At 40.6% G+C, this 27,984-nt stretch overlaps 5 protein-coding genes across 6 annotated transcripts; 2 read left to right on the top strand and 3 right to left on the bottom strand.

The window, feature by feature from the left end:
* Positions 1–8,026: 8,026 nt before the first annotated feature.
* On the bottom strand, positions 8,027–10,187 carry LOC120449480. The gene is made up of 2 exons (XM_039631956.1): positions 9,349–10,187; positions 8,027–9,284 (listed from the first exon to the last, which is right to left on the bottom strand). The coding sequence occupies exon 1, from the start codon at positions 10,096–10,098 to the stop codon at positions 9,355–9,357; it is 744 nt and encodes a 247-aa protein (XP_039487890.1). The 5' UTR covers positions 10,099–10,187; the 3' UTR covers positions 8,027–9,284; positions 9,349–9,354.
* Positions 10,188–10,390: 203 nt separating this feature from the next.
* On the bottom strand, positions 10,391–12,350 carry LOC120449570 (succinate--CoA ligase [GDP-forming] subunit beta, mitochondrial). Its single transcript, XM_039632122.2, has 4 exons — positions 12,154–12,350; positions 11,933–12,062; positions 11,764–11,863; positions 10,391–11,496 (listed from the first exon to the last, which is right to left on the bottom strand). The coding sequence occupies exons 1-4, from the start codon at positions 12,202–12,204 to the stop codon at positions 10,527–10,529; spliced, it is 1,251 nt and encodes a 416-aa protein (XP_039488056.1). The 5' UTR covers positions 12,205–12,350; the 3' UTR covers positions 10,391–10,526.
* A 103-nt stretch (positions 12,351–12,453) lies between these two features.
* On the top strand, positions 12,454–13,694 carry LOC120449860 (CAAX prenyl protease 2). The gene is made up of 2 exons (XM_039632520.1): positions 12,454–12,935; positions 12,995–13,694. The coding sequence occupies exons 1-2, from the start codon at positions 12,530–12,532 to the stop codon at positions 13,495–13,497; spliced, it is 909 nt and encodes a 302-aa protein (XP_039488454.1). The 5' UTR covers positions 12,454–12,529; the 3' UTR covers positions 13,498–13,694.
* A 221-nt stretch (positions 13,695–13,915) lies between these two features.
* LOC120449641 (bladder cancer-associated protein) lies at positions 13,916–15,436 on the top strand. Its single transcript, XM_039632234.2, has 2 exons — positions 13,916–14,071; positions 14,227–15,436. Exon 2 carries the CDS (start codon positions 14,319–14,321, stop codon positions 14,556–14,558), a length of 240 nt encoding a protein of 79 aa, XP_039488168.1. The 5' UTR covers positions 13,916–14,071; positions 14,227–14,318; the 3' UTR covers positions 14,559–15,436.
* Positions 15,437–15,573: 137 nt separating this feature from the next.
* On the bottom strand, positions 15,574–26,288 carry LOC120448227 (putative mediator of RNA polymerase II transcription subunit 12). Of its 2 annotated transcripts, XM_039630123.2 has the most exons (7): positions 26,092–26,288; positions 25,781–25,886; positions 23,817–23,843; positions 22,461–22,658; positions 17,836–18,080; positions 16,454–17,724; positions 15,574–16,262 (listed from the first exon to the last, which is right to left on the bottom strand). In XM_039630123.2, exons 2-7 carry the CDS (start codon positions 25,874–25,876, stop codon positions 16,240–16,242), a joined length of 1,860 nt encoding a protein of 619 aa, XP_039486057.1. In that variant the 5' UTR covers positions 25,877–25,886; positions 26,092–26,288; the 3' UTR covers positions 15,574–16,239. The 2 variants fall into 2 exon arrangements, with proteins under 2 accessions (XP_039486057.1, XP_039486059.1); XM_039630125.2 differs by lacking the exon at positions 23,817–23,843 and having other exon boundaries at positions 26,092–26,287.
* Positions 26,289–27,984: the final 1,696 nt, after the last annotated feature.

A 27,984-nucleotide genomic window follows, 5' to 3' on the forward strand; every position in this document is an offset into this window, starting at 1 on the left:
TTTCAGGTTCTTGGGGTTCATTAATATTTAGAGATTGATTTTTTTTTTCTCATCTTATTTGTTCTCTTTTATGTTTTATTGTCTAGCGTGTTTGTTTGTTCAAAGAACGTTTTTTGTCTTTAATTGAAAATTCGAGTTTTTCGTGTTTATTTTGATTTAATTTTATCGTTAATCGAACATATACATAGATATAGATATAGATGGTCGTTTTATTTTTCTCGCTCCTGCCGTTGAGGTTTTATATTTTGCTAAATATTATTAAGATGGTTTATTGATTTAATTAAAGCTGTGCAAAAAAACCAGGCGAGCTTGGATTTATTATACCTGACGCACGATTTCCGCATATACTAATTTTTCTTCCTGTGTATGCAAGGGGCATAATTAAAATACCTCTGCAGCTATTGAACACAAATGAGCCAGAATTAAGATATTTCTAAATCCTGATATGAACTCACACAGTAGCTGAGCAATTAATCTATGAGCTCACGAACCCAATGTCAGATAGGATTACCAATCCATTTGCCATAATTAAGCCACCTTTTCATTTAGTTGCGAAACACTTCCGTTTAATGATCCGCTTAGCTAGAATGTTTCTCAAGATTTTTTTGCATACATTTCTTAAAGAGTTGCTGACATTTAAAGCAAATTTTGCGGATTAAATGGCTTGACTGCCAGAAACGGGGAAACCATTTCAGCTTATTTCGAAAACTTGGCTTGCTCTTGAATGCAGCAATTGACACAGAAAATAATCAGCTTCCTCGCTCTTGGACATTAAACAGGATGAAGTTAATGACAATGCTTAAGTCAAGGACAAAGCCCCCCGTATGAAGACAAAGTATGAGTATTTTCGACTATAAAAACAGAGATGAGTAAGGGAAGTCAGCAGATGCGGAGAAATCAAAAGTTAAATACCCTTCAATCAGAGCTGAAACAATGGCAATCAATTAAAAGGTAAATAATTACTAATAATAATTAATGAATCAAAAACAATTGTAAGCCCGTTTTTTTACTATATATATTGATTAATATGATTTTGATTTTAACTTTTAAGATACCCCTAAGAAAAGGGCAATCCAATGAAATCGAAATTGGCTCAGCATGCAACCATCCAACGCAGCTGGTGCTCATTTTTTAAAATATGTCTACGTGGGCTTAAATGATTAAGAAAATAAATTTTAAACAATTCGCCAATGGCAATATTTGGCAAGGCTGCATAATAAAACTTAATACTTACTAAAAGAAACGTAAACACTCAAATACTTAAATGCATTCTCAACATTCCTTTTGTCTTACCTGCCCCGAATAACAACCTTGACATAGCTTAGTAAATGGGGTATATCTTTATCCTGCTAATCGTTCAACATTCTCAAATTATTAATTTTTTTGCTTTAATTTCGCAGCTTCGAGTTGACCGAAAAAGAGGAAAAACGAAATGAAATATTTAAAAACCGGGGCTTTTGTTTTGCTTTAATTTTATTTCATATGTAAATGCATTTTTGACAGCGTTTCATTGACAGTAAAATTATTAAACATAATTTCGCGATAAACCCAAAAAAGCAGCAAGTGGTTGAGGTAATATTAAGGCTGTGAAAAGGGACAAAGAAATTGTACATATTTAAATTGAGATTATGCCAAATTTGTTACTCAGCGGAATTTAAATATATATCTATACATAAACTTTGCAAAATTTTAGCCCACACAAAATAAAATTTTTATGACCACAACGACTCACACAATATATATATATATTTTTTTTTTTTGAAATGACCTTTGAGAGAATAAAACCCCAAAACGAAAAACTTTTGGCTATCATCAGTCGCAAAACAAGTTAAATTTTTGTTAATCAAATTCATAAGCCGGCAAAACTATCAAGAAACCAAAAATATAAATAGAAATATACGATTTTAACAAGCCCAAGCCCAAGTTCAATATGAAAAAAGGAACAAGAACTGAGCAAGATTAAACCAAGATAAATATCTCATGCCAATAAAGAATCCGAAGCGAGTGAGCTACGCAATGGCCAACATTTTTGTGGCAGACAGAATGTGCACATGAAGCACCAAATTTAGAAAGCCTACCAAAAATCAATTTGTTGCAGTCTCACCGACGAAATACCAAAAGTCAACGCCTCTGACTCAAGTCGATGAAATGAGCTGGAATGAGATGGGGAATCGTTACCATAAATCGTTCAGCCGAATGGCTTGCTCTACTGCCAATGAGTCATGGGTGTGCAGGGCAAGTCCCTTGATCCCAAGTCCCCATGTTGCATGTTGCATTCGCCGACGACCTTCACATCTCAGATATCAACGTGGATCCCCCCATCCAGCAGCTGTTTCCTCCTTCAGTTGCACGCATCGATGCTTATGTAACCGGAGTTGAATGACTCTTGCCATGTTGCCCTTGTGCAATCTGGGACCCAAAAAGTAAATCAACTTCGAATTCCTGATCGCCCCTTCTCGATTGTTCTTCTTACGCCATTTACGGGCGAATCTACTGGACTTTCATTTCAATTTCACGGCAAAAAAGAAGAACGCCCCTGTAATCCTTTAATGCCGGGATGCCGTTGAAAGGAAAAGTTTTTTTTTTTGAGGGGGCAGCCTAAGTGAAAGGCGAAACGCACTCGTGGATGCGTCACAGATGCTCTGGCAAAAGATACATTTACATCCGTTTGCAGTTTTCGCAGAATTAAATGGCAGCTGGGAATTTATCCGGCCGAGCAGCTTGAGAATGATTTTGTAATTATAACACGCAATTCTTTTGGAATTTCAAAAGAGCTGTTACGTATATATATTTAGTGTATGACAAGATTCCAATTATTAGGCTTCATTTCTGGTAGTTTCTTTATCTCGAGCAACAAATTATATGTGATGTCATCGAGGCGTTTCATTAAAAATGCATTAGTCAAATTTTAGATAATCAAAAGAATAGGAGGCCTACGTTATGATTTTTGACAAAATCAGGAGCGGTTCTAAAAAATCGAGTTCAAGATATTAGTCTCTCTAGTCATTCAACTAAATAACATTTATGTATTAAGCCTTGCCGAAATAACAAAAAGCAAAGATTGATCTTAAATTTGCCTAATTGTTTCAGCTATAAAAGCAAAAGATATGTAAGAAATGAGATAAAGTAGCGCCCGAATAGTATTTTTAATCCGCCCCTGTTTACCGCATTGGTCATCGCACAATACGTGAGAAATTCACGAGAGTGAAAAAGAATTCGCGGCCAATTAAAATTTGAAATAATGCCAAGACAAATGACGACCGGGTCTGATGGAGTGACAGGCCGCAATTGTCTTAGGCACTTGGCCAGAAACATAATCCGCTTGGCCATCTTATCAATGATATCAGACACCAAGAACTTGTTTGGCCAAGGTAGAGCTTGTAGTAGCATCTTTTAACATATAAACAAATCGTTTGCATACAAATTGTGGCCGAACACTGAGAGAACATTAAGCCACCATGTATTGGCGATAATTCGTGGAAGGGGCGACCTCTTCAGGGGGTGGAGCAAAAGCCTCAAGGTCGAACATGGTCAGACAAAACTGCAAACAAATTTCCTTCACCTTCTTGCAATCAATCAATACACATTCGTGTCGTTGACTGTCAACACCGAGCGAAATTTATCTTCTTCCATGGATTGAATTTGATTTTTACTTCCGTTTCGAGTGCCCAAAAACTAGAGATACACTTTGACCAATGCTTATGTGGGCTTATATTTCAAGCCAATATTTGCCTAAGCCGGGCACTGAAACTATAAATATTTATTAATTTATAAGCGAGGCATTTGTTTAAATTATGACACCAAATTAAGCTCGCACGAAACAACGAAAGCCGCAACTTTAAGTGGTCAAGACGAAATCCATATAGCCCATAAAAAACTAAAAGATTGTTTACAAAAATGAGCAAGAGAATTCCTGAATTTAAATCCCACTATTTCAAGTGGTTGAACCTCTTAAAACACCTTTCAAACGCCTCACCTGCCCAGATTTTTTATCTCTGCTGATTTATCGAAAAATAATGCGTTGCTCACATAATTTTCTGAAGAGGAAATACAAGCCCCAAATCGCTTTAAAAGGAATTGAAACTAAGCTAAGAAGCGCGCAAACTAAAACAGTGGCATTGAAGCTTCGCACAAATAAAAACAGTGATTAATATAAGCTAAACTTAAGATTGTGGGCCCAAAAACTGATATATATATATTACCCAGCTCAGGTGTCACATTTTGATATTAATGGGGAGCAAGAGGCAAATATGCATAAAGCAACAGCAAACATTTTACGATCTATTTGGAGGAGGGAAAACAGAAATTAGCATGGAAATAATTCAATTAGGTAACTTTGATCCATTCTCTTGTTCGTCATTAGCACACAAAGCTCACTTTAAATTAGATCATAAAAAAATCTTGCAAAATATACAAATTCAAGACCAATCAAGAACTGCCAACCAAACAACTGAACTTTTACGATGGGCGGACCAGAAAACCACATTCTCTATATTTTTGTTGATTATAATCAATGTTCGTTTGGTAGCTGGTTTTATTTGCAAAAATTCACTGATTCGATTTGGCCAAAATGTGTGCGCATAATTTAGAATTCAAAAATTGTAGTTTAGTTTCAAGAACTTGAACTCGTTTTAGCTGGCATGAAGTGTTAATAGGGCTTTTCTTTCATATCCGAGACGAGTTTCTTATCTGAAAGTGTTATGAAATGTGTTTCGCATAAAGCTGATGGTGATGGTATTGCCTCCGCCATTGTGCTTCTCCAAAAACTGCCCATCTTCTCAAGCTTAGAATCATGTCCCATGGTGGGCACTACTTCGTTGACGCAAATGCTGGGTGTCCGGATTGGTCACTTGGTGATTTTTGGTGTTGGCCATTTGAATGATAATATCTCTGGCCCACAGAATTATAGCCATCTAGATGATACTGGTTATGCTGTCATATAACATTCTATATTAACTAAGCATCGCTTTAAGCTCAAAGCCACCAAACTGTCTCAGACGCCTTGCCACGTTCGTCTATTTTAGGTAACTGTGTGAAGTTCAAGGAACCGTCTGACGCATACTTAATCTATGGAGGTGGTGTCACATATGAGGCGAAACTTTAGAACGCTAGCTTTGCGGGTGGGCTATAAGATGCTAATTTTGCTTATTTTGAAAATGGCATTTCACCTGACAGGGGGAGAATGAAACTACCCACACGTGACTAGTAAAATGTCAAAGAAATTTTTCAGAAATATTAATCCGCTTAAAAATGCTTTCACTTTCAACAAAAGACAGCAGCAGCAAAGGAACGAAAAAAAAATAAGCGTGTTTAAAATTTCTTTGAAAAGACTTTTACCTTCACTGCGGCAGAACTTTCATTGAAAATAAATGTTGATAAATAGTGACATATAAATCAAACTCAAAGTGTGTGGTTTTTTTTAAATCAAACATTTCATATAAAAATACAAGTTGTTTCATTTTATCTTTCCGCTTTCGTTTCGCTTCAAAGAACCTCTTTTTATATAATCCAGACAATCAGATTCATTCAACTCTATAAAGAAATGTTCCAACTTCTTGATTGCATATTCATGATGCAAACTTGCTTTTTTTGCACATCTCTTATGAAACTTTTATAAACATGCTAATCTCGTTTAGGATAACCAAAAACAGGAATTCAAATAAATTCCACATTAATTAGCCACGTCAGCAGAAGTCACAACCCAAAGAAAAAAATCCAAAAAATCCTTTTCTCTAAGCATTAAAAATAGCAACATTTGAGATCATAGTATCAAAAAGGGAGAGCTCGTAAAATTGATTAATTCCATTTGGCTGGACAAGTTAATCCAGCAGAAGCTGTTCTAAATGCTTCAGACCAATTTGTGTAAAGTGCCATCAAGTTGTTCTATTTCGATAATAAAACAAAATCGACAGGTCCATAAAGTTTTAATGAGCCAGACCAAACCCGACCTTCACGTCTCAATCAATATTTATTGATGACCAGCAGCCGCACTTACCAACTTCAAAAATAAAAGTGTGGTTTTGAGGAAAGTTTGCGTGTGGCAAATAGCAATCAATCTAATGGCTTTGCCTATTGATTATAAACAGTTTATTTTTGAGACATTTGCGTAATCGCAGACCCCAACTCTCAGTTTCAATTTTAAGTTTTCTAATCTTCCCGCAAAAAATAAATTAAAACGAAATACCGCCAATAACTTTTAATTTCAATGTTTATAAGCGTTCATTGACGCTCGAATTGATTGAAAATATTATGCAAAATGTTTCTTTGTGGCCAAAGCGATGGCAATTAATCTCCGGCCAGCGCCTAAGAACAGGTATGTTGCCTTTGTTAATGAAGTCTCGTCTCGGACGCGAAACTAACTTCAGATTCTGGTTCTTCATATCGTGTTCTACTGTACGCCGTGATGGCAGCATTTTATGCAAATGGAAAATCTTGAAACCTCTTAAAACCAATTAAGCATCAATTTATTCTCTTTTAGTTAAATTCCTACTTTTTCAATAAAATGTATTAAATTAATATATTAGTTTTCAGTTATATGCGTATATGAGAATTCATGTATAAATTAGTTAAGACATATACTTTGGGTACAGTTCATACAATTAGTGCTTTTTGTCCACGCTAATTTCCCATGAACATTTATAATTACCCTGTCTCTGAAATCACTTGTAATCAGCTAACTGCTCCCAAAGGGGATTTCGAAGCTGTCCGTCAATCAAACTCAAAATGCGAGGCAGAAGAGTCGTGATCAAGAAATCCGTGTGGCAAAAACTCGACAATTTTCACACAGTCAGTTGGTTTAAGCTGCTGTATTTCAAAGTTCTTAATCCGTTCCGTGTAACGAGTGGAGTAAGCCGATTTGTTAGCCAATCTAACGGAAAGTGAGGTCACCAAAAAAGTGAATGCGGAGGCTTCGCATTCTCGATATGGTGGTCATAATAAAATCCGTAAATAAATTTGCGTTTAGCACATATTTCAGTGCAGTTTCCTCGACCAAGGCTACTTCAAGCGAGTCAGTCATGAGGCATCCGGTTTGAATTGACTTGGTTTTTTCGCTAATCAGATCTGTAGCGAATGTGCTGCGCGCTAATCCATCCATCAATCCGAACTATCTTCGAGCAGATTTCACGCTTCAACAAGTCCTCACAATCGCTTTAAAGACACATTTTTCTTTCTGTCTCTTCCCTGAAATGTCATTGCCAAGTTGGGTTTTAAAATCGTGGGCGGGGTTTTTTTTCAGATCAATATATCTTACCACCTGCCTTGCTAATTATGCCTTTATAAGCCACACAAATTAATATATTTCAATTTGTTATGGTTACCATTTAAAAGACTTTTTAAGTGCTTGACTCCAGTCGGAAATTGTTGACAAAATGATCTAATAGTTGCGTGGTTTTTGGAACGTTTGAAAGTCAGTCACAGATTATAACTTTTATTCCATGCACCATTAATCAAATGTTTCGAAAATCTTGAGGCATTTGAAAGTAGCCTTGACGAAGACAAATTAATTCATCGCTTCATTGATATTTAATCTTAAATACTGATATATTTTGCTTTATTCTAAATAAACTATTTAATTTTTAAATTATATGTTTGAATAGGACTATTTAAAACGTCTTTAAATGAGATTAAAGGTCACAACGAAATATGATGAACAATTACAATTTAAACTCTTTATTAAATCCAATGATATGCGTTGCATATTTTTTATAAAGATAACCTTATTTCATCAATCATTAACAAATAGTCCGACACAAAAAGCCAGCTTCGAAATCGCTGGGTTGACACATGGTGCAGCCCACAATTCGTTGGCATATCAGTTGTTACTGCTGTAAACTGATGCATATCCGACTCGTTGCCACAATGGCAACAAAAGCTGACAACAAAGAGTTTGTTCGGTTTTCCCAAAATGCAAACGCCATGGGAAAACTAAGTCGAATGCACCAAACTGACTGGCGAGGAGATTCATTGTTTCGGATCTCAGTTTGGACCCCAGCTGCCTTGAACCCGCTCTAAAGATGCATTCATCTGTTGTATACAATAAAAACTTTATTATTCTTCGCTTTAGCTAAAAGTCGTTTGTACATAAAAATGTTACACATATTATTGTATATGGGGTAAAAGACGGATGTATTGCTTTAATACATTGGTAAATTCTCGGTTTAGAACATGCTACATATACAAATACAAATAAAAGTGCAATGGACGGACTATTAATACAGACCTTATTATTACCTTTAAAAGAAGGTAACTTGTGCGGAATATTCGAGTTCAAAAGGGAATGTTTTGTTCTTAAATCTAATGCACGGAATTCGTTTACCTTTTCTCTGGGTCACTTAATTAAGGCACTAGCTTAGCTGAAGTTTATGCAATTCAATGATCTCTATGGTTAGTCGCAGGTCAGTCGTTCAGGTATGTTTATAACAATTATTTGTTTTTAGGCACTACGAACTACACCATAATAGTTCTATCTAATTAAGGCACGAGTGTAATATTTCGATGCTAGTTCCGACTAGCCTGCGACTTTTTCTAAAAAAAAACAAAAAGGTACAATTGCGGAGGGGTATGCTGTTTGTGTCTGGGCGTTAATTGAGCGAAAATTGATATGTAAATACTGTAGAATACTCTACATGAACATGAGTCATCTGTTTGAGCATCTTCGCTTGATAGTACAGATAGTAGTGCTTGGTTCTGGTTTTCGTTCGGAAAAACATTCAGTCTTCTCTTGGAACTGATCTGGACGATTGGATGGATGATATATAAGTACCAAAAACTGAAAGCTTGTGACTCGGTGCGCTAGTCAATTGCATAAACTTTTTAAATTAGAAACTACGAATACAGTCGAACTTCTCTGAACTATAATAAATTAGTTTATGTATGTTAGTGAAAATCGGTGAATATATGGCGAAAATTATTTTTCCAAAATAACATTCGTTCGTTAAAATTTGTAAAACAAAACTTTTTAGTTTTTTTAAATCTCCACGGGTTTGAGAATTCTTTAAACGAATTAAACTAATGTTTCCGACATAAATACTTTAACAATTGCCAATGCACAGACACCATTGAATTTGAATTCTTAAAGTATTTTTGAAATGTTAAAAAAACCGAACATAAAACAAGAATAAAAACGTTCACTTCCAGAAAATGTGGGTTAGAATGTTTCGCCTTAGAGAAGTTCGACTGTAATGTTTAGGGTGAGAATTCTTTGTGGGGACGGAATGTTTTTGTTTTGTTTTCCTCTTGGCTTGCTTGTGTTTTCCTTGGTGCAAGTGTGCCAGCTGCATCGACTAGAAAAGACAATGCAAGAAGGTTAATCGACTGGCCCTGACTTGGATATAGTCAAGTACTCACCGGCAACTATCCGCGCACCAGTTCAAACCGCGTCTGCGATTCCTTGAACTGAATTCTCTTTTTGTGTTGCACGTGGGCTTCACTGAGGAACAAAGTAGCCGCCACCAAGGTGAACACAGTACCCACGCATGCCAGGATGAAGGACCAGCCAAACCAATTGTTCGCATGCTCCGGCATCCAGCCATTCCGGTTGCCAAATCCAGCGAATACGATCACTGCAATGGCTGCACTTACTCCAGCCCCGAGGAGCACATATCCCACCGATCTAATGAGCGTTATGAAGTGCTTTTGATCCGGACCAGCACACAGGATGAAGACTAGTACTCCGATGGCAGACAGCAACATCCCGATAAAGGCCAAGGTGTAGAAGAACTGTGTGGCTATCATGAAGGCGGGCAGCAGGAATCCGCGAATCTCATCGTAGCCCGTGGTAAATGGGTCATACACCCATCGACAGCCCACGAAGAATCTACGCTGGCTGTCGTCGTTTACGTCCGGCAGCGACCGGAAGCAGTGCACCCACAATCCCAGGCGATCCAACTTGGCGCCCGTGATGCGGTAATCACTGACCAACCAACTGGGCGTTGCAAATGCAATCACGATGAAGGCAAAGGCGAACACGAAGACGCCAACGCCACAACTTCCGGATAGTGTGCGCCTTTTCATGTTGACCGTGTGGATGTTTTGGGTGTGGCTGGTGGGCAGGTGCTCCTGGGAATCCTCGCGTGCGAAGTGGGATGGTTTTTGCATCCTTTGAATAGGAAATTCTATTGGAATTTCGCTGGTTTCCTGGGGAAATGTTTGTTTGGTTTGCTGTTTGGGTGTGGACTGCAGTGTGACCGCCCTGATACAAATGGAAAATACCATAGGGCCACTAAATAAATACCAAACGCTGCGTTTCTAATAAATACCAAAATAGTACTAAAACCTAATTTAAATAAATAATTTTTTTAAATTAAGAAATTAAAGTATTTTTAAATTATTTCATTTTTGCTCAACGTTTAAGGAATTTCTAAAACCAAAAAGTGTTTTTTATAAAAAATACATATAGTTACTTTTAGATTATAACATATTTAGGTTATATTGTCGATAAAAACTTATATTTAAAAGGCCCAACCGTTGTAAATGCTAATGTGCGTCGTATTATCCTGGAAGACATTCTCTCCTTAATCGTTCCCCTAATTAAGGGCAGCTACAGCCTTGTGGGCGGCATCATCCAAGTCACTGGCAGTCTGAATGGGCAAGCCCGAATTCTTCAGGATCTCGCGAGCCTGATTCACATTGGTGCCCTCCAGTCGCACGACCAACGGAACATTTAGTTGCAGCTTCTTGGAAGCAGCCACAATGCCATTGGCAATGGTGGCACAGTTGACAATGCCGCCAAAGACATTGACAAGGATTCCCTTGACCTTCGGGTCAGCAGTAAGGATCTCGAAGGCTTTGGCCACCTGATCTTCCTTGACGCCACCGCCGACATCGAGGAAGTTGGCGGGCTCGCCTCCATTCAGCTTGATGATGTCCATGGTGGCCATGGCCAAGCCAGCACCATTTACCAAGCAACCAATGTTTCCATCCATAGCGACGTAGTTCAGATTGTACTTGGCCGCCTCCACTTCACGGGGATCGGACTCCTCCTCGGTGACGTCCATGGAGAAAATATCCTTCTGACGGAACTGGGCATTGTCGTCAAAGTTGAGCTTGGCATCAACCGAGATGACTTCTCCTTTATCCGTCTCCGCCAGCGGGTTGATTTCAATCTGTACTGCATCCACAGATTTAAAGAGAGTATAGAGTTTTTGAATTTCCTTAGCACAACGCTTCACAGAGTCTCCCTTGAACTCCAAGAACTTGGCCACCTCCAAGAGCGTCGACTCCGGAATCGGCTTGTCAATGTCGAGCGGTACAGTCTTAATTTTCTCAGGGGTTTCCTCGGCCACTGCCTCGATATCCATTCCTCCCGCAGGCGAAGCAATCAGCACAGGTCCATTGTGCTCGCGATCCAGCAAGATGCAGAGATATGTCTCACGGGTAATGTTGATACTGCGTGCCACCATGACCTTGTTGACCAGAATTCCCGATTTGGGCGTTTGCTTCGTTATCAGTCGGTTTCCAATCATCTGTTGGGTGAGCGAGAGCACCTCGCTCTTGCTGCCGAAATAATAAATAATTATTGGTATAAGCTGGTCTTATCACTTGTATTTCTGAGGTCCACTCTGGCTTTCACTAACTTTTATCATTTTTACTGTTATCAAACATATTTTAATTTTTACGATGGCCCTAGCCAATATGGGCCGAAAGATAAGACTAATCGTATACACAAATGAATTTGTTGAACATAAATAGACACCGGTCTCTAATATTAATTTTAAGATAAAAAGTGAATGTGAAAGCCGGAATAGACCTAATCTATATTACTTGGATGTGATGTGGACGCCGCCTTTGAATCCGTTGTCGAAAGTTCCCTTGCCACGCCCACCGGCTAAAATCTGCGCCTTCACCACGTATTCCGGGCACTCTGAAACACACCATTTAACATCAATTAGACCAGGGATTACATAAACACCGGCATGGTTCCTCCACTTACCAAAAGTCTTGACGACCTCGGCATCAGCCTTGGAGTTATCCAAGACCTTGAATTGCTGGATGGCCACCCCATACTTCTGGAGGAGATCCTTGCTCTGGAATTCCAGGAGATTCAGGTTTCGCACGGGTACCTATCATCGAAAGATAAACAAAGCCAAGACAAAGGTCACTTCAACTTCTCTTATTTCGAAGAGTTGGGTACAAATGTATGTGCGGGGAAACCTTATGAACGATGTGACGGGCTTTGGTGACTGCTTTCAGTAGGAACGACATCTTGGTTGTTCTGCGCTGCTAACTGAATACCTTGGCTAACTTGGTATTTATTTATTTTTATAACTTTATCGGCAAATTTAGTTTAAAAACACAACCGAAAATCGCCGCCGTTCCACGATGCTTATCACCACACAGTGTGACCAAGAGGTGCGAATACTTCCCACGATAATCAAAATATACTCAATAATACCGAATTTCATTACCATCTGGAACTGGTTCATACGAAGCCATGGTCTTTCTCCTGCAATCAGCTGAAAATCAGCTGCGATTGTGTACTTTTTTTTCGGCTTATGGTCACAGAAGAATGACGAATAACACAATTTGAATGAAAAATCTGAGTGAGACGGAAGCCGAAGTCACCATGGACGAGAATGTAGTCCACGAATCATTGCCCCAAATCCCGGTAGTCACCTCGGTGACCTGTTGCTTCGTGCTGGCTGTTCTGTACGTGGGAAGCCTCTACATTTGGAGCACTAAGCACAACCGGGATCATCCAACCACGATTAAGAGAAGATTCGCCAGTGTGTCCATGGTGATGCTGGTAGCTCCGTTCTTCGTCTACTTCTTCTCATCGCCGGAGCTCCTCAGTCGGGAACCATTTCCTACGCTGCTAGGTTTGCGCTTGAAGGGTTTATGGCAAGCAGTTGTGATACCATACAGCCTGACGGTGCTGCTCTTCCTGGGACCCATCTTTGTCAACATGCAGAACGAGTCCGTACGCTCCTACTTCGGTACTGGTTAAAGCACCTCTGCCTATCAATCCCTTCTCACTGCATTATTTATATTCCAGATCTTGACTACTGGAGGGGATCATTTGGCAGCATCATCTGGGTACGCAACCATGTGATGGCGCCACTGAGCGAGGAGTTTGTGTTCCGTGCCTGCATGATGCCCCTGATCCTGCAGAGCTTTTCGCCCCTGGTCGCCGTTTTCATAACACCACTATTCTTTGGAGTGGCCCACTTGCATCACATAGCCGAGCGCCTGAGCTTGGGAGTGGAGTTGAGCACTGCCCTATTGATTGGACTGTTCCAGTTCATCTACACCACGCTGTTTGGATTCTATTCCGCATTTCTATTTGCCCGTACTGGTCACGTTGTGGCTCCGATCTTGGTGCACGCGTTTTGCAACCACATGGGTCTGCCGGATCTGCAGGATCTGTGGCAGCAGGATCTCTGGCGACGAGTGGTGGCCATTGTTCTCTACTTAGCTGGATTTATTGGATGGATTTTCCTGGTACCACTGGCCACTGATCCTTCGATATATGATAATATCCTATACTGGAATGTATAATTAAATTACTTTGTACGTATCAACCGCTGCCATATGTCGGTTTTTCCATGTGTACATAAATATTCTTGCATGTATTATGTTTAGGTGTAAAATGCATATCGATGCAAACTAATTGCGTGCACAAAAAAACGACTTCCAATGAAAAAGAAAGATACAGATAATGTATAGTACATAATAGAAAGTAAGATGTAATGTTTTGTTGTTCAAGAAAATAATCTGAAATCTAAGCGGTATTTTGCATTTTACTTTTATTAAGTTAACTTTTGTTTACTTTTGCTTACTACAAAATTTTTTAAAATTGATTGTCGTTTTTAGAAATAAAATAAATGATGAATTCAAATATTGGCGGCTCTTAGTGGTTCCATTGATTCCGCGGAACCAGCGGTTTCAGCGCTTCAGAATCGGACAGCTGGTCACACTGCCTCGCAGACCCACATTGGTATATCGATAGGGCCCGATAGGCCCAGACAAGTAAATTTCGGTAAATATGTGATGGTTTTAAACGACTCACAACAAACGAGCACCTAAACGACCCAAAAAAACGAGAGGTCAGCGCCAGAAGGCCCAATTAGAGGTAATCCCGGAGAGCGGTGACCAGTGCCAGACCTGGGACAACAGATCCGTGGCCTGGTGACGTTGGTGGTCTTTGCCCAGGACTACGATTGATAGTAATTATAGAACAATTAAGACTAACCTCGACCCCCTGGGGTTTCCTTGGGACTCTTGCAGGCCGCGCGGAAGACCACGTCAACGCACACACAAATAGTACCCAGATCCCACATAGAAACAACAACGCACCCACCCACCCAACCGCACACAGAATGTATTGCCTACAATGCCTGCTGCCCGTACTACTGATACCGAAACCCACAAATCCGGCCCTAATGGAAACCCACGTGATGTTTATAGTCCTCTACCTGGTCGGATTCTTCCTGGAGCGAAAGCCCTGCACCATCTGCAGCCTCGTATTCCTCACAGCCGTATCTCTGATATGCTATAGTGGCGTCGGGAACTGCATCTTTTGGGGCAACTGCGAGGGCCATCAATGTGAGAATGGCTAGAGGGTCATCATTGGGCCGCTTATCGGTCACTCCCTCAAAACAAGATCCCCCTGTAGTCATAGTCAACGAAGATAAAGTGCTAATAATAACTACCTTTTTACGGAATTACGTTCGCGTTGTTACAGCTTTACATCCTAGAAGATCGGATATAGTCAGAAGAGCAGGCGGAGTTAAGGGATTAAGGATAGCTTGACCAAATCGGTGAAATCAAGTGATCAGTGATACAAGTGATGAGTGAGTCCGACCAGGAACAAAGATTGTGTGTCTAGTAGGCCCATTGCATTATTTCCAGCTCCGTGTATGTTTCCTTCATAATTCTTTTGGTTATGAAATGTAATTGTATTCAAGCGTGTTTTGATTTTTAAGGCTTAGACGAATTTAGTTTTAACGAAAAGAGCGCTACGAAAACGTATTGTACATCACCCCACCCAAAAGCCCAACCCTTAAAATCAAAAATACCCTATCTACCCCACTTGTCAATGCAACTTACGATTAGTCATATATGTTATATATATATATAAATACATTATACAAAACGTAATTGTAAAGAAAATTAAGGCAAACCACAAATTCTCTGCGCATCCTTGCTGAGCCAACGGAAGCTGCTGACATCGGTTGTAATTACCCTGTCGTGTGCACGTGCAAAAACTGTATATACAAGCATATAACTTACACTGATTAAAATATATATTATATACATAAACTGTAAACGAGAGACAAGCACAAATATGTAAAAAAGAGAAAAATGCGGGCGATTCTAACTTATACAAATAATATTGTTCGATTTTTGCGAATTTGTATGATTTGAGCGGTATCTAAAAAGTGGAAAGTGTGGTAGATGTAATGAAATAAAATTTAAATAATGGTAAACATCTTAACTTGCTTGTTGTTTAAATGTTTTTATAATTGCGGGGACTGTTACTCATAAATCGGTGTTTTTTAAATATATCCAGTTAAACCTTTCGAATCATTTTTGTAGTTATAGATCCCACAGGCAAATAAAGTACACCTTTTATTTGATTTCCAATTATCCACAATTTTATTCGCTTCAAAATGTGAGTGTGTATATAGTATATATGTTCATATATAATGTACAAATTTCTCTTCGCTGTCGTTGGTTTTGGAATTTGATTATATCAAGATCAGATCAGCTTTATCTTCGTTCTTAATTTACTAACAACTACACGAGACAATTATTTTTAATTCATTAAAAATACGATAATAATTTATGTACAAAAATTTCCATCGGATTTATTTGTGTGTATGTGAAAAACAAAACTGTAGACAATTCAAAAAACTGAAAGAAAAATACTTGGAAAACTTTCACAATTTTCTTTTTCACAGGAGATTGCTTTCTGTGTTGTTGTTGTTGTTGTTTGGAATGTTATACACGCATTAATATAAAATATACAAAAATGATATATAGAGCATACGCTTTTAGAAGAAGGCCAAAATCGGGTGGAAAGGCATGTTTAAAACTTGTTGATTAGTTTTGGTTTTTTTACTTTTTCTTTTAAGCTGCTTTAATTACAAAACAAATCGAGACGATTCGGTTACAATCTAAGATTCTTCGGGTTTTAGTTGGGTACATGATGACTCCTTCTCCTAGTTCCTCTCGGTCTACCCTCTCGTCGAGATTCGATTCGCACAGCAGCAATCACAGGCGTGGTCTTCTTGTTACTTAAACGGAACGAGGCTGGACGACTGGAAGTACAAAGTATTCAATTATCAGCTGGACAAAGGTAGGGAATAGATAAGGAAAAGATAAGAACTTAAGATAAGAAATTGACTATGAACTGCATTAATAAACATCATTATCTTCGGCTGTCAATGAAGTACCATAAGGAACCCACCCATATGACTTCTTATCCTAAAAGGTGCCAAGGTCTACTCACAGTGTGGTCGCTGGGACTCTTCGGGGGCAGCAGCTCCTCCCTCCATGGCCTGCATCATGGGCACCGGGATGCGGACGGGCTGGGCCAGACTGCGTCCGTAGACCATGCGGCCGAAGGGCAGCTGCTGGGGCTGGTCGGGCATGGGCGGGGTCATGGTGTCACGGGGCTGCTCAGGCAGAGGCTGCAGGATCAAGCGCTGGATGCGCATCTGGGGCACCTGCTGCTGCTCCTGTCGCTCCTGGCTGACTTCCTGGTGCTGCTCCTCCTGTTGCTGCTGTTCGGGCTGAGCGGTCTGCTGCTGCTGGGGCACCGTGGTCTGGGCCTCGGTGGTGGCCTGCTCGGCGGAGTTGGAGACGTCTTCATCACTGCTCTCACTGGATTCCGCACCCTCCTCGGCGGCGAGGCGACGCAGCTCGTCGGTGATGCGATCCTCGGCCATGCGCTGAATGTTCCTCAGATCGTCGGCGGTGATGCCAACACGCTGCAGAGCCATTCCGAAGGGCATGGGCTGGATTTGAATCTGGGGGATCTCGCGCTGCTCCTGGCGCTGCTGCATCTCATGACGCTGCTGCATCTCCTGCTGCTGCTGCATCTCCTGGCGCTGCTGCATCTCATGACGCTGCTGCATCTCCTGGCGCTGCTGCATCTCCTGGCGGTGCTGCATCTCCTGACGCTGCTGCTGGGCGGGAATCTGGACGGGCACATCATCGGCCACATGGATCTCACGGAAGGGGATCTGCTGCATGTGAATGCGCACGGTCTGGACCTTGGGCATTTGCATCTCCTCGGAGGACTCCATGCGAGGAGCCTGCATCACCTGGGGTGGCATGGGAGGACGCATGGGCAGGTGCTGGAATGGAGGAGGCAGCTGGCGGATGATGAAGGGTCCCTGCTGTTGCTGCTGGGGCAATTGCTGTTGCATCTGCATGGCTGGCGGCATCATTCTCTGGGGCATATGGGTCAGCGGCATCTGGTCGGGAATGCGTCCGAAGGGAATGGGCACTCGCTGGAACGGGATGAACATGGGCCTCAGTGGCTCGGCATCCTCATCAGAATCCTCCTCCTCCTGCTCGCGCTGGCGCTTGGCCTCCTTCTCCTCCTTGTCCTTGTCGTCGCCGCCGTCGCAGAAGATCGAGATGCGCTCGCCGGTGATGCGGGCCTTCTTGGGATCCGTGGTCAGGTTGACTCCGAAGGGCAGGGCCACCGTCTTCGAGGGCGAGTCGACAATCTCCTCGGCGTGCTTGCGCTCCACCACACAGTTCATGCGAGATCTGTTGTGAGACAGAAAGGTTTAATAGGCACATAGGAATTGGCAATACAAAAAAATGGTATTTACTGAACTCAAAGTTAAATTTAATTTTAAATTCAATAATCTAGCTTACTTCTTGTTGTTGCGCAGAATGGCGGCAGCCAGGTCACTCAAGTCCAGCTCGAGTGGCATCTTGCCGGGGAACTTCTGCAGCTCATCGGTCTCATCGCTGTCGGAGTAGGAGTTGTCCTTGTCGGAGTGCTCCTCGGCGTCCTGGGTGGCCTCAGTCTTGCGACTTTCCGGCTCCAGGCTCTGCAGTTCGGAGTCATCGGCAGATCCAGCAGCTCCTCCCAGCAGAGGCTCAGCACGGGGAAGTTCCTAAAAATACGGAAAATATATTGTAATATTTTATAAAATATTGGAGTTTGGCTTATGATATCTTAGATCTTAGTTTTTATAAATCAAAAATTGTTGATATATCACAGGTTATATATTTTGCTTTGCTTGCGTCATTCCCCCAAGCAAACATATATTACCGACCCCCAATTTTCGGTCTTAGATCATGTTGCTTGATTTTGTTTCCCCCAATTTACCAGCGTTTTGTCGTAAAATTGACAAAGTTATTTTCTTTGGGCCGTCAACTGAAACTGAGTGTCTGGCTTAAGGTTGGTTTTTCGTTATTTTCTTGACTAGTTTTTGTTTGCCGAGCTACTTGCCAGCTCTTCGTGCTCGCAACAATGAGGGGCAGAGACCCGGTGGCAGTCATCGCAGTCAATTGCCCGGCGGAGATGTGACCCCAACCTACATACGAGCGAAACCAAAAGTAAAATGCCATCGGAGTAAGCTCGTTGTAGCCGCGGCTCGAGAAGTCTAAACGAAACAGCGAAACAGCCACGAAATTACATAATCACACAATCACACAGTCGCACAGCCAAACAAATGGCTATATCTGCGTTTTGTACCCGAGTGGATCGTGGCTAAGCAGAATTCATGCCCGGCCACAATGGCCAGAGAAGTAAACAAACGAAAAATAAATTTAAATTATATGACTCTCATTAATGGCCAGCCACGAATGAGGGGGAGTTGGGAGTTGGGCGGATTCCAAGCGGGATGGAGGATGGAGGTGATGTGGATAATGTATTATATATCCGGTTTGGATGGATGGCTTATTTTGCAGGTCACCGTGTACTTGACAAAAGAGGTTGACATTGAACTGAGACGAGTTCTCTTCGGATTTCCTCTAGTTGCTTGAGATATATATTTAGTTTTGAAGATGCTCTAAACATTATTTAATCAGGAAGTCTGCCCTTCACTTTTAAGAGCTAGAACCGACTGTGGAAGGCCAGAAAGAGAGATTTGTATGTTGCTATTAATATACATATAAAAAAGTATTTCTAAGCCATAAAAACTTTCCTGTTAAATTTAACGAAATTTCCTTTTCTCAGAAAAGCCGCAGATCGTCAACAAAAACCAGTCCGTATGCAAAATGGACCAAAAACTGAGTCAATCTTGAGTCATGTGCTCCCAGGCCAGGTGACACACAATCCGTAAATTTCACTTTAAAATCATATGTGTAAGAGAGGAAAACAGCCTTTAAAAAAAAAAATTGAAATCGAAACCAAGCCCAACCAGTTCAGCAAACAAGTTCGCTCGATTTGATTGTTTATTTTTTGCATTCGTAGTTGAATTTCAAGGCCAGGCGCGTCTGGAGATAAGATCTATTAGAATACAAAGAGAACATTTGTCTGCCCCTAATTTGTTTATTGTGCGGGACATGTGGGGAATCGACTCGAGTCGCATTAAGATGACAATTAAATGATTACAAATTGAATGCTCTCTGTGCAATTAAAATGACTGACAGCCCTCCAAAGTCGGTAGGCATTTAATTTGCAAAAACTTTTATTTATAGCCCCGTGTGAGTGACGTGCGTCAGTCGCCGGCTGCAATTGTAATTCTAGAGGCGGCTCATGGCAATTTCTTTAGGGAAATCATCCATAAAAAAAAATCCATTTGCTTAGCCAGCATAATAAGTTTTTCTTCTGCCCGTCGTCGTCGACGTTTGTCCAAGTGCCAAACGATTTTGCACAACAGCAGATAAATTACATTTACCTATATGCTGGCTGCCAGTCTGCCTGTATGTCGGTACATTACATAATCGTCAGGCCAAAAAGCATTTGCTTTGTCCCCAAAAGAAAAAACACACACACACACAAACAAAGTGCGAGAGACAAACAGAGAAAAACGAAAGACTCAAGCGCGCAACTCGCCTTAAATGGCAAACAGTCAACGGCAATGGCCAAAACCACAATGGAACCCCGGTCTTTGGTCTTCGGTCTTCGGTCTTTGGTCTCTCGGTCTGCTGATGGCTTTTTGGCTGGATGCTTGGGATGTTTGCCCGAAAGGTTGTTCGGTTGCTTATTTTTTTGGATTTCGGTCGGTACCAAGCGGCGCCAGCCGGCAAAAGAAATCCACCAAAAAAATTAAAAACAACAGCAAAACACCGAAATGACAGCAAAATTGCATTATGGAACGGCTGTTGCAAGCGATGGCCACGTGAGAAGATCTTCATCAGCAGGCGATATCAACGTTGGTGTACGAAATCGCATTTTTGAGGTGGAGGATTTATTAACTTTATTTGGATTCTGGGAAATAAGCATTAAGAGGGAGAGGCTTTTAAGCTGCAAGTGCATTGACATCATTTCGAGCTCTTAAGGAGCCAAAGTGATGCTTAAGAAAACCCAAATCTCTTTAATGGATTACTTCTGCTTTGTTTTAGTGTAGACGCATCCCATAGTAACTAAGCTAAAAACCAAAGTTACTAAACTGACCACAAAGTCTACTATTATTGTTTAGTTAATGTGGTGTAATGATTGCAAATGTTTTTGAGCTAAGGGCTAATTATTTAACAATATTTGTGTATCGAAGTCGTTAGCCTTGAGTATCTAATTAAATAAAATAGTATTCGATTTTAAGTTATAGAGTAGTGTAGACAATGGGTCATTACGATGGCCGTTATTGGCAGCTTTCACTCTTATCCATTAAATCGCCGCACAATCAAAATAATTGGGAGCATATGCTTCAGTAATGAGGCTTTATAAAAAGGTATAGTTTTTAGAGGGTTTGGCTTTTTTTTTTGGGGTGCTCACATAACAATTGCATTCATTTCAACCGGGGAAGTTGCATTGGGAAAAAATCACTTTCACGATTTTCCGACCATCCCTAGTGGCAGCTGCTCTTTCAGCTGATGATCTCTGGCATTTTGGATGCCCCAGCAGCAACATCAGCAGCAGCAACAGCAGCAGCATCAACAGCAGCAGCAACAACAGCAGCAACAGCAGCAGCAGCAGCAACAATTGCTGCGCCCACGCCCGCTTCAGTGGATTTTTGTTGTAGCTCTATGTATGTGGCTTGCAACATGTTTTGTTACTACCGAATGCTGCTTTCACTTCGTCTGGCATTTGATTCGCAATTGTTTGCTCTCTGGTTATTATGTCGCAAGCTGCGAGCTCCAAAGGCGAACTCCACCATTTTGGTGTCCACTTAAGCGTCAAATTATGGGAATTTCGCTTGATTGAATTTATCGTTGCATTCGCTGATTCGTTTGTTCGCTCATTCGTTTACATAAGCCATCTGCACATCGGGTTGAATAACCTGATCACAGCATTATAAGCTATATGCTATAGTAGTAGTAGGTGCATAATTTGTTTCATTTTGCACTTTCCATAGCGGCTAATTGGTTATTGATGACACGAATGCAAATGATTGGACCGCCAGTCATTAACTTTGAATTACGCTCCCCGTCCAGTCATCCAATCATCAATCAGCTATTTTATATCCACTGTCTTAAAGTTGTGTCTATAAAGTTGTTACTCTTTTTTTTTTATAACAGCCATTTGGTTTTGGTTACATGCGTGAAATTTCTCAAGGAAGCACACAATTGAAGTTTTTTTTCGCTATTATGCACATGTGAATATGCGAAATTGCTTTAGAGGTGCTTATTCAATCACTTTTGATTGAATTGGCAGTTATGTGGCAATATTTTTGTATAAGCAAATGACTAGGAAACGTTTAGTTTTACTGCAAATCGATATTTCCCAATAATCGTCCAAGTGATTTACAGATATTGCACGTTAAGAGAAAAGTAATTTACTTTCCACACAGAAATGCCAAGTTGGTAATTTGTTTATAATTATAGGAAAATATTCAGGCTGATTTATTTCACTAAAAAACTGTTTAATTCCAGTTAATACTCATTCAGCGGTTTCCATTTGGTTTCAAATGAAATTTCTAGCTAATGAGAAGCTCTGGTTACGATTTTAGCTAATATACCTAACATGTGTATTGCTCATATCACATTTCTTGTATACACACACCCCATACAGTGGCTGTCGAAAGTCTGCGGTCCCACGGAACTAATAGCGCGTGCAGTCAACAGCATTTTGAGGGAAATTACAGCAGGTCCACACGAAGGGGGAACATTTTTCGGCTACCACAGATTATAGCAACATTTTCCGGTAATTATATTTAATTTTGCTTAATATTCGAACTTTTTTTTTCGGCAGTTGGGAGTTGGCAGTTGACTCAAATCCGTAGCGTGTGCAGTGGAACGATGCGAGCCATTATTAGCCAACTCTATAATTTTCAAATTCAGAGCCCGAGCACGATACTAATCTGCCATAGCAACGGACCATTGAAGCACAACGGATTGTACAGATTGGCATATCAGGTTGAACACATACTAGTATGTTTTCCACTTACCTTGCCCACCTGCTGCAGAGTTTCGAGCATTAGCTCCTTTTCCAGCACCGAATCGAGGGCCTGCACCTGATCGCAGGAGGCCTTGGCCTGCAGATAGGAGGAGGCCAGGATGAAGGATCCCAGGATGAAGGCTGACACGATGATGGTGAAGGCGGTGATCTTGGCAATTTTCACCGAATTCGCCTGGCGCTTGTAGGCCTAGAAAAGTACAGAAAATCACATTAGCTTTCGGTTTTTGTCAATGAACATAAATATTTAGTTTTTGTTTTTTGTATGCAATTTAATATTTCTACGTGCTCATTTGCCTATGACCTCTCTGTGTGTCGGTTTGTTTTTTTTGGGGGTCAGGTAAAAGCGACGACCTTACTCCACAAAATACAACTTAACGTGGCCAAGCGCGTTTTCCCCTTCAAAACGTTGAAGTTGTATAGAATTTCAAAGAAGTGCTGGGTGCATAAGTGCTTATAACTTATTTACAAAAAACGTGAAAGGGTTACTTCAGTTGAGACTGTTTTAAGATGGGGCATGCAATTTTATTAATGTTTTATTATCAATGGGTTTTAAGTGCTGTAATACGAAAGTAGGAGAGTTTCCAGGTGACAGAGGTGGCTGGTGATTAATCACTAAAAAGCTGAACAGTCAGCTGAAAGATGAAGCCCAAGGTAATGAACAATAAGTGATTGTTAAAGGCATTTAAGATTTTGGCAAGTGCCTTAATCGACTAAACTACGCCTTAGATCATCGCAAATATTTGCCTCGCCAGCAGAGTGAAGCCGTGACTAATATGCTCAATAAATTGCTTTCCGCGTAAGGTGCAAAAATTTACAAGTGGATGCAAAAAGCCGCAGCATTGGGAATATCCACGAAAATGTTAGGCTAGCTAAAACGAATTCCGCATTTGGTTGCCTTTTTGCCTTTGGTTGCGCAACAGGAAACCCTCCGCAAAATTGAGGAAGTGGCAAGCCCAAGAGAAAACTGAAGACGAAGTGTCTTAAGTGTGGGTGCAGTCAGGTGAGGCCGCTTTTTCTGCTCTTTCTCGGTTATATCTATATCTTTTTCTTATTTTTTTTCGAAATGTGCAATGTTTTTTGTTAACACCTTTACGTGCGTGGCTGGCGTGGCCCCAAAATGCAGTTGCGAAAGTGAATTGTGAGTGAGCTCTGCGATCGAAATGAGTGAGTGATCATCATCATCAACACCAGGCAAAGTGAAGTGGAAGTGAATGGATCGCCTGGCACTCTAGTTTACTCTACTCTACACTACTCTACTTGATGAGGTTTTAATTTTTTTGCTTATTGTGTGTTTTTACTTTTTTTGTGAAGATTTTTGTGCAGACAAAAGACTTGAGCGACAAACCTGATGATTAAAGTTAAAAAATCCCATCTGTGGTTGGTTTTGAGTGTTGGTTTTTTGTGTGGTGGCGAGTGCGGGGGAATAGAGAAAATTTCATATTGTCAATCACGGTTTCGGGAATGGTTTGGGTTTGGTTTGGGTTTCGGTTTTTTGCATTCACATTTTTCAGCCAAACACGAAAGAAAAACGATTTTTGTGGTTTCGAGTTTGTTTCGAGTGTTGTGCACACACACACAGTACATAAAAACAAGAAAAGACAAAAAGTTAATGAGATTGTACTGCATCTGTGTGGGGTCGCTTAATAATACTTGAGGTGAAAACCTAACACATATGGCTTAAAGGTAAACACTGCACAAAAGGGAAAGCTTTTGGCCAAGGGTCGATTGTGAAGGCTAAGACAGAGCTATTGACGTATTAAGTAACTCATTGATTGATGGACTCAGTTATTAGAAAGGTCATACTATTGGCTCTTTAAAGTCACCATCAAGTCACTGAAAGTAATCGTAGTTAGCTTTATTGTCAAGTAGTAGAACATCATAAAGGTAATTCTAGTTTATTTTTATATTCAGCATTTATTAATGATAATTACTTTAACACATTTCAAGAGCATTGAGTGCTATCCCTAATGGTTTTTGTAATGGCTTGGTTTTACAGTCATTAGGCGTTTAAAAATTCAACAAAAACAGGTAATTATTCAAATAAATCATTTTCATTTTCCATAAACAGTGTATCTGATGAAAAATGTATTTTATGTGTTTTATATTTTCACTAAATGTTATATACCCTATAAATCAAGTGAGTGTACCTTAGCCAATCAGGTTTGACGCTTTTTTGCTTTGGGTCAGTGGAAGTGGGCACTGAAATTGAGCCTGTTAGATAACTTATTGCTTTCACTGTACCGCTGGCAAGGCGATAATAATGGGAGGGGAAAACCCTCGCGTGAATGGAACCGAACAAATCATTTATGGCTGATGCGGATGCTGACTGTTGAATGCCAAATGCAAAATGTACGGTGCAATTTATGCAAATTTGTATTTGAATTCAACCCACACAAACACCATTGCACCCTGAGATCTAATAGATTTATATACTCGTATTTATGCATATAAATAAATAAATATGGTGTATGGTATGGTTGGGAAAACAAGTTGAACAAGTCAAAGTACTCGGCGCTGGTGGCGCAGTCTGTATAGATATGGTATTTGCTTAGGCTTTGCGTTATTAGCGTGTCGTGACTATGGCATTAGAGCTCTTCGAGATTCGGAACGGGCGGATTTCTATTTGTCCAACCATATCGGATACACAGATCCATTCACACCTTGCTAAGAAAGAAATATGCAGGTAGGTATAGGTAGGTACGGATATATCTTGTATCTTGCAGATACGAACGATACTATGGCCTATTTGAGGGAAATGTCAAGTCGCAGACAATTGTCGAAGCCGATCACGTTGCATGCGATGCGATTCCCTCTCGGCTGTCAGACAATAATAATAATTTTTGAAATTGCACATTAATGGCGGGGCATTTGCAAATTGCTTATGCATGCAGTGCAGACTGATCTGGTGAAAATGCAGCTCACGTTTGCAGCTACTTGCAGAAAAAGTCCGCATTGCGCATACGCTCTGTGGTCCGTCCGCCAGCGGATGCAATACGTCAAAGGGTGACCCTGGCATTTTCTAACCCACTTGGCCGCCGGCCAATCAGCGCTCAACGGGTCAGTTGAACTCAAATACTTAGTTTAGCGCAGACTAAAAATGCTGATCACTTTCATAATGTCATTTAAATTACCATTAATAAACTAATACAAACTGGGCAGAAATATTAATCGCCTAATCTAATATTTTGTAATTTTCTCGGTGCAAAACCATAATCATCGCCATTCGTATGTATCTGGCAGTAATTAGTTTCGCCACTTGTCACACCCAAAGAGATCGAGTCTGGCAACTCCAGGCTTCACTGTACTCACCGGTGGCGGTTCGCTGGCGGTGCTGTAGACCTCGCTAGCCGCATAGTCGGGCTTCATTTGCACGGTAGCCATCGAGACGGTATCCTTCTCGGTCATCTATATAGCACTACAAAATATGGGGAACAATCGGTTAACTCTCGGCAAACTCGAAATCGAAGTCCTGACATGCAAAATCCAAGCAAGGATAACTGAGGGCAATAACAGTTCGTATTTAAGTTTCGTAGGCACAGTTTTCTACACTTTCTTTTAAACACTTTTCACTTGCTTTAGTTTTATATCGCAGAGTCATGCATTTAGTATCCTGCACTTACGTAGAGGATTTTCCAAAAATTCGACAAAAAGTAAGAGGAGTTTTGCGTTGTACGATTTATTTTTCAGCGGTCTCGGTTGGTTTGAAAAAGTTGCCTGACCAACTTTTCAGCAGGGGGACTTTTGGGCCTCTGGAAACTTTGGATTACTACGTCTTTGTTGTACGACTGCCACTCGCCGTCTGAAGCCACAAACGCGTTTCGTTTCAGATTTGTCTACCAGATTTAAAACTTTTTTCACTCGGCGACTGCGACTGCGACTGCGACGGCGACGGTGACTGCGGCAGAGCGGTCACACACACACTGCCACACTCACTCACACACACACACACATAGGTAGACTGTAGCAGACAGAGACAGCTGCACGATCAACACGAAGCTGAAAAAAACGAACGAAAAACAAAAGTTAAACTAAAAAACACAACAAAAAAGATCAACAATAACACACTGAAGCGGCTCAAGCTGGCTGGCTTACTCATACACTGACAGCTTATCCATGAGGGCACAGTAATCACTCACTCATGCATTCAAAACCAAAAATATTCAAGTTATTGTTTACTTCTTGAGAAAAACATATAACAAAGAGTTTGCTTTCAGGATATATATATATATTATAGAAAGCTGTATATATTTAAATAAATAACATGATGCCTTATTTTAACGAGTACGAAATCCACTTAATCGAGTGCAGACTGTCCGCTTGCAAGCCGAGCTTAGGTTTAGAAAAAGCTCTCGGCTGCTGTGGACCCTACAATTGAGCTACACACGTGATTGTGCGTTGACGCTGAGCAATTAGCCGAATGCGAATTAAATTGAATTTAAAAATAAAATCATATTAAATGATATAATGATTTAATGACTTGTGTACACACACAGCTATTTATAGGTTCTTTTGTTGGCTGAGCGCTGTTTTACCAAATCGATTCGCCACGCATTCCATCAATTAGAAGCAGCTAATGCGGTTCAGAAGCAGAACCATATAGGTGAATGCCAGGCTAAATGCGAAGCCAGCGAAATGCCCCACTCATATGCAGGGTATACATACATATACATACATAAATATATAGTGTGGAGTGTGGAAAAAGCTCTCGCGACACACTAAAAATTAAAGGTACTCGCACAACTCCGCCAACACCAGCACATACATACATACATAAATTAACAACCAGAGTAGACCTCGTATAACTTGCTCCCCGACTTCAAAGTGGTTGGCTGCAGCTCAGTTGTTGTTGCACCACTCCGAGTTGCTTACGAAAAAACAAAACATTAGGTTTCTGTAGTATTTCTGTTTTTTTTTGCAGTTTTTTTGTAATTTTTCCATTGTGATTGTAGCTGGCCAAAGCATTGCAATTGCCCCAACACAGATGCAGAATGCCAGGGTATTTAGTGTCGACTACATATACTCATCTTGATTGTCCGAACAGCTGCGCCGCCTGCTGTTTGCTTAGATTGTCTATTACTTTAAACAATTCTGGGAATTGCTTTTAATATAAATAATAATAAGCTTGATAAGGCTGACTTCGGTGCTTACTATTGAACCAGTGTTCTTATTCGAATATTACTCATACGCCATGTTGGCTAGAAACCAGTTTTCTTCTCTTCTTTCGCATCTTTCGGGCTTTCGTATCTTTTGATTTTGTTTTGATTTTTCCCTCCTCCACGGACTTGTATCATGCTAGATGCTCGTTTATTATCTATTTTCGGTGACCCAACATTGGACCCGCCTCGGGTATTATGTAAGCTGAAGATCTGTTTTTCGACTCTCTTCGTTAATTGCATAATTCCCAGGGTTTATGAATAAAATGTCACAAGCCAACGAACCAACGGGCAACCTACGAAATAAAAGCCCCACTTCAAGTTGGTCAAACTCAAGTGATTAGTCAATAAAACGAAGTG

Source organism: Drosophila santomea, chromosome 3L, assembly GCF_016746245.2.
Source record: "Drosophila santomea strain STO CAGO 1482 chromosome 3L, Prin_Dsan_1.1, whole genome shotgun sequence".
Classification (NCBI taxonomy): Eukaryota; Metazoa; Arthropoda; class Insecta; order Diptera; family Drosophilidae; genus Drosophila; species Drosophila santomea.